The following is a 12,943-nucleotide window of genomic DNA, read 5'->3' on the forward strand; positions in this document are numbered from 1 at the left end:
ACTCACTTAGTGTACGACCCCTCCAAATTTAAAATCCTGAATCCGTCATTGTTGGTGACCACCGGGGTAAATTCTAATAAGAAGAAAAGAACTCCTCCTGAAAATTCATCAAAACACCCCAACCCCGTTCAGAAATCCTGTCAAAAAACAAGCAATGGTATTGTAGTCTTCGAGCATCGAGCAATCACCTTTCTCTCCTTTCTCTTCCAAGTGATGATCGGTGGAAAAATTCTGTGAAACCTGATCGGTCATCTCAGGGTTAACTGAGTTTATTATTTTTTTTAGGAATAATTAAATATCTATGTTGAATATTAAAAAAATGATAAATCCAACTAATCCTAGGTGACCGATCCGACCTCATGAAAATTTTTCACCAACCATCAGGGTAAATCAAAAAGTACTCGTTGCAGACGGTTCAAAAATCTAACAACCTTTAATTGCGTGGTCCATTTGCAGAAATTTTTTTTACAAATCCGTCGCAGTTGGAGATTAAACTGTAGATACCTAGATGACAAGTTAGATGTACTACCTTAATATCATAACTCGAGAGCAATATCTATGTTGAATATAGGGATAGGAATCCTTTGGCCTAAGATCTCTGATGAATCTTAAACCTTATTTATTCATTAATAAAATAGATTGTAAGTCATTTCATTAATAAATTTATGGGCCTCTCCAGATCCTGGAATTAATAAATTTATCGGCCTCTCCTGATCTGAAGATTCTGACCAGAGGAATACAGTAAACACCTCGTTTAGCTTAATTGCCAAGTCGTCATTATTATTATTCGATAAGCACGTGATTTAGTTACATGCAATAAATAATCGTATGGTGGAACAACCGTTCGTTAGGCCGTCAAAAATCATCTGGCCCAAAAGAAAAAAAATAAAAAACTATATTTTAGAATTTAATATAATATTATTTTTTAGCCAAAAAAAAAACACATCGCCCTCTACATTTACTTATTTTTAAAGTCATCTTAAAAAATTGTAAATTAGCAAAAATATGCTTATTAAAAAAAATTATTCATTAATTTACAGAAATTGATATTTGAAATATTTGAAAATTAAAAAACTGACTTATCGCTACACAAGGCTACTTAATTAACTTTATAATGTAATCAATATTAAATTACAATATTACTTTATTTGATATAGCTTTAAAATTATAATCTAATATAATTTAGATTATAAAAAATAATAAAATTTTATAATCTGGACTATAGGATCGATATCATGTAATCCTAATTACATTCTAAATTTAATATTTAACTATAATTTAAATGTCCAATATAACTTTAGCTTATTTCCTGTATCAATCACTCATCGATGTAACTGTCACTTCCGTTGATCATCGCTTGTCGTCCATCGTTGTCGGTGACGACTGTTGCCCATCTCTGTAGTTGCCACTTCCGTCGACCTCTATTGCTGACCTTCATCGTAGGGATGGTAATTTTCCTCACGGGTTTGGAGTCCCGCGGGGAAAATCCGAAATGGAGATGGGGATCCTCGATTTTTCGGGGATGGGGTGGGTTCGGGGCAGGTATGGAAATACTATCCCTATCCCCGAACCCCCCAAATATTATTATTATTAATATTAATAATTAATAATATGATTTTTTTTAAAAAAAAAATATTAATAATAGTGTTAATATTAATATTAAAAAATTTGAAAATATTAATAATAATAATATTATTAATATTGATATTAATATTAATATTATCATTAATAATAATTATTAAATAATAATAATAATAATAATATAAATTAAATTTGGTAATGAGGTGGGGATGGGGATTTGATCCTCGTGGGTTCGGGTTCGGGGAATCTCCGAACCCGAAAAAATAAGAACAGGGCGGGAATGAGAATGACAAATCCACCCCCGCTCCGCTCCATTGTCATCCCTACTTTATCATCGCCAAAAGTCATAGGATATTCCTCTACCGTCGACCTCCATCATTGACAAATGTCACGAGATATTTTTATTATTTTATAATAATATAAATTATATTTTTTATAAAAAATGATAAACACTAAATAAAACAATGTAATGTTTAATAATATTAAAAAGACACTAAACAAAACAGAAGGTAATTAAAGATTACGTGTCTACAATCTTTTATCTAATAATATTAATTATATTATATAACACTGTATTATAAAAATTATTACATTAAAAGTATAATTAAATTACCCTTAATAAATTACAGCCCAATGTCAATACCCCGTGGGCCACGATATCACCTATGAGATGTGTGTGCCATGTTGATATCCTTCAACGTTGATTGCCTATCGCATATTAAATTGTCTTCATCCACCTAACCGCACTTTACAAGGTTTATTTTAAAATTTAAAAAGTGGGATAATATTTAATTCATCACTTGAAAGCTTTCTAATAAAATTTTTTTAAAAAAAACTAAACAATTTCCATTTTATATCCTTCACTATGGATCATTTAGATCAACAAGAAAAAAAATAAGACATTTATTAATTTATACCAATCACTACTTCAATGATTACGATTATAAATGAATACTAAATTTGCTTAATTAATAATATTTTTAAAAGAAAATTGTGTGCTTAACATTTATAATACCTTTTGTTCTAAATAAATTACATATAAAAGATACATATTTAGAAGGGAATTTCATATTGTAAAAAATTGCCCTTTATTATTATTTATTTCCATATAAAATATATATTTTAAGTGGAAATTTTATTTGATTTTATCTTTTCCTTTTCTAATATTGTGGTAAATGATGATTTTTTAAAAATTAGAGAATATCAAAATATAATTTCCCTTCTCATTTATGAACATATAATTTAAAAAATGAAAATAAGGTCCCTTGTTATTCCATTTTGAAAATTACTAAAATGAAATATATTTTAATTTTTATCATAAAAATATTTTTATTTCAACATTGTGTACCAATTATGATCCTATTGTAACCACTATTAATATGAAATAATCTATTAATGAGAATAAAAAATAGTTAGCTTCCTTTTAATTTTTTGTCTTAATTTTAATAATTAGTTTATATTGAAAGAGAAAGCTGAACACATGAAATTATTTATTTCTCATTTATTAATCTAAAAGAAATGCCAGCTGTCCTCTCACCAAAAAAGATTCTCCGAGATTGCTACCCAGAAAGACACCCACGGCCACTCTTTCTCCTAGAACAGCGGGCCCCACATATTCTCCTCGGGTAACGCGATAGAAAGGCCTTCCCTCGGCTTTTCTATATAAATAGCACAGATCCCGAGGCCTTTCGACTCCCGGCGTGTGAGATCGCGAAGTGAGGCGGAGCTCGGAAACCTTAGAAGCAATTTCGTCCGTGTTGGTCGATCGATCTCCGAGCGTATTGGACGGCGGTGTGGCAGATCCGGCGATGGGGGAGGCGATCCTTTCGGATATTTTCACCAATGTCCTAATCCCGGCGACGGCCGTCGTCGGGATCGCGTTCGCGCTCCTGCAGTGGGTCTTGGTCTCCAAGGTGCGATTATCGCCGGGGGAGGCTGACGCGGAGGGCACCGGCAAGAATGGGTACTCCGAGTACTTGATCGACGAGGAGGAGGGGCTCAATGATCACAACGTGGTCGTCAAGTGTGCCGAAATCCAGAGAGCCATTTCGGAAGGTGAGAGTCATCGCTAGATTTAATCCTTCTCATTTTTTTGTTTGTTTCGGTCAGATCTGCGCGGTTCAGTATCTAATTCGAAGTGCTTGTGCGAAGTATCTTGTGCAGAAGCAGTATCATTTTAGATAACTGGATCTGCTTGTTTTATATTTGTTGGTTTTCTTCTTGGATATATTTTGAAACAAAAAGAAATTTTTAGTCAAAATGGCTTTTTAAATCTATTTCAAATTTGTCGTGATATGCGGTCTCAAAACATTTGTTCCTGCCGAATTTTGTACACTAAGGAGTTGGAATCTCGATCAAAACTTCTGATCTATTTTACACTATATTTACGTTGCCCCTTCCCGAGTTGTACATTTTCTCGATTTGGGTTCCTGATGGTTTCATGAAAATGCAAACTTGTTCACGGAATGATATTAACTACCCCGTACTATTATTTGGAAAAAGGAGTTTTGTTTGAGTTTTCTGGTTCTACTGATTAGTTTATGGCATCATTGTGCGTTATCCTGTCAGATCTAGTGTGATCTGCACAGATGCGCTGATCAGGGCTACTGCAGGTGAATTTAGTGGATCCCACTTCTTGTTTACTTGCATATTCGATTAAGAAATCAGATTTTATTTACGTCTTACACTATTGATCACTATAGAAAAATGTGAATCAAAGCCAACAATTGTACCTGCTTATCTGTCGTTTAATTTGTCACCAAGTGCAAAATAGATTTTTAATTCTTAGCTGTGCACAGCCCAATCAAATATCGAATCTCTTGTGTAGTCTGGCCTTAAGTAGGCCAGATCTATCCCAGCCATAACAATCTGTAATAGAAGATTGAGACTCTATGTGTAGTTTAGGAATCAAATTCGTAAAAGTGGAATTTCATTGACTGTATGTGCAAACAGAGAAATTACTAGACATTACTTTTGTTTTTTTGCTTCCATCTCATCTGAAGGACTCTTCAGCAAAATCTACTTTTATATCTCTCATCTTACCACTAGTCATCTACTAGCATTATGATCGACTTCTGTGCTGAAGTCTTAACCAGGAAGTTTGTAAATCAGGAGAATAGGGGTCCTATAGAATTAGATGATTGAGATTGTGTTTTTTATGCAAAAAAACATTTTTGTCCTTTGATTATTCTTTATAAATCTTAGATCTCCCTTTTGTATCTTTGTTCTCGAAAAACAAGATCATCAGTAAAGAATTAAGAGTTTTTCAAACTAAGCTTAAGTTAATTTCATGATTTTATAAATAAATTTGTCATATCTAACATGAGGTTTCTACTATCATTTTGGACAGGAGCTAGTTCTTTCCTTTTCACTGAATACCAGTATGTTGGAATCTTTATGGCTATTTTTGCCATACTGATCTTCCTCTTCCTTGGCTCCGTCGAGGGTTTCAGCACAAAGAGCCAACCCTGCACTTACAGCAAGGACAAGACTTGCAAGCCAGCCCTTGCCAATGCCATCTTTAGCACATTGTCTTTCTTACTTGGAGGTATCACCTCTGTGGTATCTGGATTCCTTGGCATGAAGATTGCGACATATGCTAATGCCAGGACAACTCTTGAGGCAAGAAAGGGTGTTGGGAAGGCTTTCATCATTGCATTCCGATCAGGCGCTGTCATGGGCTTTTTGCTAGCCGCTAATGGACTTTTGATTCTCTTCATTTCTATTAACTTATTCAAATTGTATTATGGTGATGACTGGGAAGGTCTTTTTGAGGCTATCACTGGCTATGGCCTTGGTGGGTCTTCCATGGCTCTCTTTGGTAGGGTTGGTGGTGGTATCTATACTAAAGCTGCTGATGTTGGGGCTGATCTGGTTGGAAAGGTCGAGAGGAACATTCCCGAGGATGATCCAAGGAACCCAGCTGTAAGAATCTTGTTGAGCATCTCTTTTTCCGTGTTTACTGCTTGCTTAATCAGTCATGTTATTGTCTTCTTAGTTCTTTAAAATGTTAAAAATGTATGCTTTTTGTTGTGTTGTTTACAGGTTATTGCCGACAACGTCGGTGATAATGTCGGTGACATTGCTGGAATGGGGTCAGACCTCTTTGGCTCTTATGCTGAATCTTCATGTGCAGCTCTAGTTGTTGCTTCAATATCTTCCTTTGGAATTAACCATGATTTGACAGCAATGTTATACCCTCTATTGATTAGTTCCATGGGGATTATTGTTTGTCTGATCACTACACTTTTCGCCACTGACTTTTTCGAGATTAAAGCCGTGAAGGAGATTGAACCTTCATTAAAGAGGCAGCTTATCATCTCCACTATCCTCATGACCTTTGGAATTGCAATTGTTAGTTGGGTAGCCCTCCCATCCACCTTTACAATCTTCAATTTTGGAGTTCAGAAGTCTGTCAAAAACTGGTAGCCTATTTCCTGCCCCTATCTCTTTTTTTTCGATATAATTTTCAAGGTAACTTATTGTATGAGATGGATTGGTAGGGAACTCTTCTTCTGTGTAGCAATTGGCTTGTGGGCTGGTTTGGTGATAGGATTCATAACCGAGTACTACACAAGCAATGCATACAGGTAAACAACAAACTTTTATGCTCCCAGTTGTTTGTTTTTCAGATAATCAGCTTCCTTACCTCGTTTTCATGGATCTCTACATCCAGCCCTGTGCAAGATGTTGCTGATTCCTGCCGAACTGGAGCTGCCACCAATGTCATCTTTGGCCTTGCTTTGGGATACAAATCTGTTATCATTCCTATTTTCGCAATCGCCGTCAGTATTTTTGTTAGTTTCAGTTTGGCAGCCATGTATGGCATTGCAGTTGCCGCTCTCGGAATGTTGAGCACCATTGCCACTGGTCTGGCCATCGATGCCTATGGGCCTATCAGTGACAACGCCGGTGGAATCGCAGAGATGGCTGGTATGAGCCACAGGATCCGCGAAAGAACTGATGCTCTCGATGCTGCTGGCAACACCACTGCTGCTATAGGAAAGGTAAATGATCAAGTCTTGGATGTGTCTTATGATCTTGTGATTCCTTCACAATGCCAATTTGTAAATCTATTCACATGTTATCATTCTGTCAGGGTTTTGCTATCGGTTCAGCTGCCTTGGTGTCCCTTGCACTCTTTGGTGCCTTTGTGAGCCGTGCGGAGATCTCTACTGTAGATGTTCTAACACCCAAGGTTTTCATTGGACTGCTCGTCGGCGCCATGCTCCCTTACTGGTTCTCAGCCATGACCATGAAGAGTGTCGGAAGTGCAGCTCTCAAAATGGTCGAAGAAGTTCGGAGGCAGTTCAACACCATTCCCGGTCTCATGGAGGGAACTGCTAGACCAGACTACACAAACTGTGTCAAGATATCGACCGACGCCTCCATTAAGGAGATGATTCCTCCCGGTGCGCTGGTCATGTTGACTCCGCTCGTCGTCGGGACGCTCTTCGGAGTTGAAACTCTCTCTGGTGTCCTTGCCGGCTCTCTTGTTTCCGGAGTTCAGGTCAGTAGATCTCCTCGCCTCAATACCATTCAAACAAATTCCCGCCAATTGATCAGAATTCCAAACTGTTTCATCCACAGATTGCCATCTCTGCATCAAACACTGGTGGTGCATGGGACAATGCAAAGAAATACATTGAGGTAAACCATCTAAGTCATTAAAGTTGATCGACTATCGACTTATCTACGAACTGTGTACTCTTTTATCAGGCTGGAGCTTCGGAGCACGCTAGGTTGCTCGGCCCGAAGGGGTCAGACCCCCACAAGGCCGCTGTGATCGGCGACACGATCGGCGACCCACTCAAGGACACATCCGGGCCATCCCTGAACATCCTCATCAAGCTCATGGCCGTGGAGTCACTTGTGTTTGCTCCATTCTTTGCCACTCATGGAGGCCTCCTATTCAAGTTATTTTAAGCTGCATTTCATAGAGGTTGCTACTAGTTATATCGATGCTTATTTGGCTCAGAGCATTACAATTTTCCTCCCTGGATTACTATATTATGCTAATAATTCAGCATGTGCTTAATTCAATCTTGAAAACTATGGTTTATTCTTCAGTTTCTGCTTATAAAAAAAATTATTCCTAATTTTCTTCTCGAATAAAGATACGATACTGATAACTATTCTTTTACGTTTATAAAAAATATATAAATTATAACATTTGGTCAGTTCGTAATCGACGATGTTTTTTTAAAGATTCAGACATGTTTTCCGTTTTTACGGGCGTTTAATATGTAAAGTCTCATATAAACAATTTACCTACTTTAAAAAATAAAAAATAATAGTATTAATAGCTGAATTATAATTTTTTTTAAAAAATAAACTAAATTACTGAGTAGTGAAATTAAACTGTGTTTGGTTTAAATTTGTCTGTCGGAGTTATAATAGATTTGATTAGGGGTCAATAGAAATTAGGATTGTATTATCTTTTTTTTTTTAAATTAATTAATTAATTTATTCTTTTTAACTATTACTATAATATTATAATTGAAATAGCTAATTGAAAGGGTGACGGATCCTTTGGTCCGCAAATACTTGATTAATTCATAGTCTAGTCTTTGTATTGGTAGGGAGTAATGGTCTCCACCTGTTAATTGGTGGGGGTCATTGATTCCCACAAATCCCTTTGTCCCGGTCCAGGAGCGGACCAGAGGATCTGGTCCCAATTAAAAAGACTGAGTCATTATTTAATTATATAAATTCATTTCCTTATTTATATTTTCATTCTTATTATTCACAATGACAATTAGTTCATGTATATTAAGTTTTGAATTTTGGAGGCTTAAACAAAGTAGGGTAATTTACCAAAAGGCGTATCTTAGAAATTATATTTGTCAAAAAACGTATCATAGTTTGGTTTATACCAAAAGACACAAATTAAGAGATTCAATTCCCAGATTACCCCTCTGGTTACCTACCAACTACCTTTTTCAATCACCATTTTCCAAGCATCCAAGCCACAAATAAATTTACAAATTATTTTGTGGTTCGGATGCACGTCCTCTCACCGTCTCTCTCCCTCCATCCCTCTGCATGGTGTTAGAAACACGAAAGAAATATCAACCTCCTGCGCTTGTCATTCCTACTCGTGCTGGTTGGCGGGAGTCCAAAAGACCAGGTAGGGTTTTGGGATATTGCCGTAAGAGTTTCAAGAGGAATCCAAAGGACAACTGCAGTTAAGAACGTCAGCTGAGAAGGAAAAACTTCTAGCAAGAGCGAAATTAGTAGAAGAATACATTTAAAAATTTAGACATATATGTATAGATTTATTACTGTAAAATAGGGTAGTGATGGTAAAAAGAAATTACAATATTATTGCAAAGGGTGATGAAAAAGTCATGGTTATGGACCTAAACTTGTTTGATTACACTCATTTAATGTGTTGTTAGTTTATGAGGTTGTTAATTAAATTGGGCTAAGTATTTTTTATTTAGGTCTCGCATTCTGTCAGTGATGGTCCTAGTTTACAAGAATTGTTTGCTTCAATAGGGCATGATATCGATGATATCAGGCCCAAGTTGGGTCTGATATCATCGGTAGCAAGCCCACGTTGGGCCTGATATTAATGATATCAGGCCCAACATTATCTGTGATTAAAACTTTACTTTTACATCATATAGATCTTTTTCTCGCTCAATTCTTCCTAGTGGTTTGAATTATGCAAAATTATAAATTAAATGAAGAAGCTAGTATTCAAGAAGATGAAGTTTTGAATCCTTGTACAACACTTGGTGATTACTTTGAGCCTACTTGGAGTGAGGAGGAAGGGTATTATAACCGAATTTGAGAGGATTTACAATGTAATACATATGTACAAGAATTCTTAGCTGATGATATGCAGATTGAACAATATGAAATAGATCCAGAGGAGTACAGTGACATAGAGGAGGAGTTTCCAATAGCTGATGATTCATATATTCTAAATTCTTGATTGCTCCCAAGGCCAATTGAAGAGGCAACAGATGAGCATGAATTTTTTGTTGGACAGATTTTTCCGTCTCGACAAGAGTTCAAGAATGTACTTGTGAAACATGTCATGATTAAACATATGAAATATAACCCAGTTGACACTCGAAAAATAAAGTAAAAGGTGTCTCCTTCAATCAACCGTATACATGGAGAGTAGTTGTCCGAGGGGATGTAGACTTAATTGTTACGAAATATATAAAGGAACACCAATGTGGCACCATTAGGGAAACTGCTGATCATCAAGCATGCTCTTCCTCCATGTAGCTTCTTTTGTTGAAGAGCAATTACTTGCTAATGAACAATACAAGCCAAGTATGATTATAACAGATATAAAAGCTAGGTTTGGAGTGACCATATCATACAGAAAAATATGCATAGCTCGAGAGAAAGTGATGAAGAAAGTCGTTGGAGATTATGACCAAGCATATAGAGATCTTTCACTATATTTGCGTGAAATAAGAGTTAGAGATCCTGAAACCTATATGACACTACAAAGGAATGAGGATAATCAATTCCAATGCTGTTTTTGGGGGTTTGGAGCTTGTAGAAGAGTATTCAGGTCTTATCTTCGCAAATTGATTGAAATTGATGCCACACATCTAAGAGGCAAATATCCGGGTGTGTTGTTGATGGCTACAACAATTGATGCTAATGACAATGTCCTCCCAGTAGCCTTAGGAATCGCCGAAGTTGAATGTGGGTTTGCATGGGAGTGTTTTTTGGATCATATAAAGAGATTCTTTGATGTTGATCTAGAGTGAATGAGCATAGTATCAGATAGATATCGCAGCATTATATTAACAGTTAGGAAAGTCTACCCTACCGCCCATCATGCTTTCTGTTGCCACCACATGTCTTGCAATATGGTAACAGATACTGACAATAGGTCAGATTTAGGCCTGTTTTGGGTAGCAATTCGAGCAAACACAACACTCCAATATGATCTCATAATGTAGTCCATGCTTGAAAAATATTCAGATGCTCATAAGTGGCTTCAGAACATTGACCCTAAAAGATGGGCTAATGCACACTTTAGTGGCAGAAGGTACACAATACTAACCACTAATTGTGTAGAGAGTTTAAATGCTTTGTTCAAGGAGATACGTGAACTTCCCATAAACAGGTTAATTGATAACACCAGAAGAAAGATAGCTCAATGGTTCTTTAACCGTAGGGAGGAAGTCTTGAAATGGTATGTTGCGTTGACACCTCATGCTACCAAAGAAATGGAATCAAGGAGGGAGAAAGCTAGACGATATAAAGTCCACCCCTACTCTCAATCTGAAATGGAAGTAGAGACATGGGGTGCTTCATACATTGTAACTGCGAGGAGTTTCAAATTTCAGGATTGCCTTGCTCACATGCAGTTGTCGTCATCATTCACCGGAACATGAATACACTCTCATATTGTGGACATTATTTTCATTCACATAATTGAAATGTATTTACCTTTGTCGAAGTAAGGAATTTTGGCCTAGGGGAGTAAACAACATTATAGTTCTATGTCCCCGTAGCCTTGTGCAGCCAGATAGGCGAAAAAAGGCAAGGATCGAGTCGAAACATAATGGGAAGGTAAAAATAAAATGCAGCAGGTGCAAACAACTGGGCCATAATCGGAGGACCTGTATAATGCCGCCAGCCCCTGGGTCTTGACTTACTTGTAAATTGGAGGAGTTGATCTATATGCTTTGTATGCAGTACATCATAGAATTGTAAGAAAAAAAGTTATGGAAAATGATGTTACTGTTATATTTTGTAAGCCTCCAACGGTGTTGTCAAAACCTGATGTACAGCTCTTTGTTGGTGGTAGCGTGGTCTGGAAAAAATTTCAACCTCTGTTGGGCCTGATATGATACCATATCAGGCCCAACATGACCCTTAATCTCTACTTAGTATTTGTCTTAAAAATAAAATGGTGGTTGTTGGCTCTCCTAACTTAAAAGGTGTTGTTTAGGGTATTTGATTTCCTCAAATTCTCGTTCAATAAGTATCCATGTTTAAGAGGGGAGGGGCTATAAATTTTAAACAACACCTTTTAAGTTAGGAGAACCAACAATCACCATTTTATTTTTAAGTCAAATATGAGGCAGAGAGTAAAGGTATGTTACGATACTATTAGCTGTATTTCACTCCCTATGCTGTAGACTTAAACCCCATGGTAGCACGTTTTGATTTTATAGAAGGGGGAGGTAGAATCAAGTTTTTTGAAACGAAACCTATCATGCCCACGTTGGGCCTGATATGGTCTTATATTAGGCCCACGTTGGGCCTGATATGGTATTATATCAGGGCCACGTTGGGCCTGATATGGTATTATATCAGGGCCACGTTGGGCCTGATATGGTCTTATATCAGGGCCACGTTGGGCCTGATATGGTATCATATTAGGGCCAACAGACGCTAATTTTTTTTCAAAACTTGCTATCACCCCTAGAGAGCTGTAAATCAGGTTTTGCTAGCACCGTTGGAGTCCTTGAAACTCCAGAATCCCACTCGAACTGAAATAGGTCCAATCAGAGGTGTCTAGGTCCATCAGTGATTTTTGACCAAAATCCACTGATGACTCTACCCTACTTGGATTTACTTGAAATTACGTTCCCTGTGAAGGTTTGAAAGGGGAGGAGCTATATATGGTCTCAAAACGTATTTATACACCCTGGATTAGAAGCTCTTGCTCCGTGCCAATTGGCACAGAACATGTGAAGCTTGAAGTTACCAGGATAACAATTTTTTTTTTTACTCAAACCATATTTACTTTGGATTTGCAATTTACATGCCTAATTTAAATTTCGATGCAAACATTGTACAATTAAAATCGAGTGTTGTACCTATCCTACTGGGATTTCTGAAAAATCACAACTGTTACCAATTTTTTAGTTTTCAAAAAATAGATATGGTGTGCAATATAATTTATATAAATTATGTCTCTTTTAACTGATAAGCATCGACATGATAATTTGGATATTGTGATTTTTAGTTCAGTACTAATCACTATGCAATAGTATTATTATTCTTGTGATAGTTTAGTATACCCTTCTCATATCATGCATACCACTGTATTAAACCACATAGACTACATACACAGATATAAAACTACAAACACTAAGTAATTGTACCTTTACATTGCCCACCAACTTTTTGGCTTACAACACTATGACTATTTAATCCAATGTTTTACAAAACTTATCCCTCAAAATTATTAATTATATCAATTCTAATTTTTTTCATGTCTCGTTGCTTGAAGTTCATCTTCATTTCGTACAGAAGACATCGAATGTATTGGATCACACAGAAGTCATAGTCAAGGTTGTAAAATAACATCACCAATTTAATGTTCAATATTTTTAATCAATATTTTCTATTCACACTATTTGCTCGACTT

The 12,943-nt window shown here is 36.5% G+C and overlaps 1 protein-coding gene across 1 annotated transcript; it reads left to right on the top strand.

Annotated features, from left to right (window-relative positions):
* Nucleotides 1-3,258: 3,258 nt before the first annotated feature.
* LOC122047669 (pyrophosphate-energized vacuolar membrane proton pump-like) lies at nucleotides 3,259-7,649 on the top strand. The gene is made up of 8 exons (XM_042609096.1): nucleotides 3,259-3,636; nucleotides 4,931-5,505; nucleotides 5,626-6,005; nucleotides 6,084-6,170; nucleotides 6,257-6,587; nucleotides 6,680-7,090; nucleotides 7,171-7,230; nucleotides 7,300-7,649. Exons 1-8 carry the CDS (start codon nucleotides 3,390-3,392, stop codon nucleotides 7,504-7,506), a joined length of 2,298 nt encoding a protein of 765 aa, XP_042465030.1. The 5' UTR covers nucleotides 3,259-3,389; the 3' UTR covers nucleotides 7,507-7,649.
* The last annotated feature ends 5,294 nt before the right edge of the window (nucleotides 7,650-12,943 follow it).

The sequence above is a fragment of the Zingiber officinale genome, chromosome 2B (assembly GCF_018446385.1).
Source record: "Zingiber officinale cultivar Zhangliang chromosome 2B, Zo_v1.1, whole genome shotgun sequence".
Taxonomy (NCBI): Eukaryota; Viridiplantae; Streptophyta; class Magnoliopsida; order Zingiberales; family Zingiberaceae; genus Zingiber; species Zingiber officinale.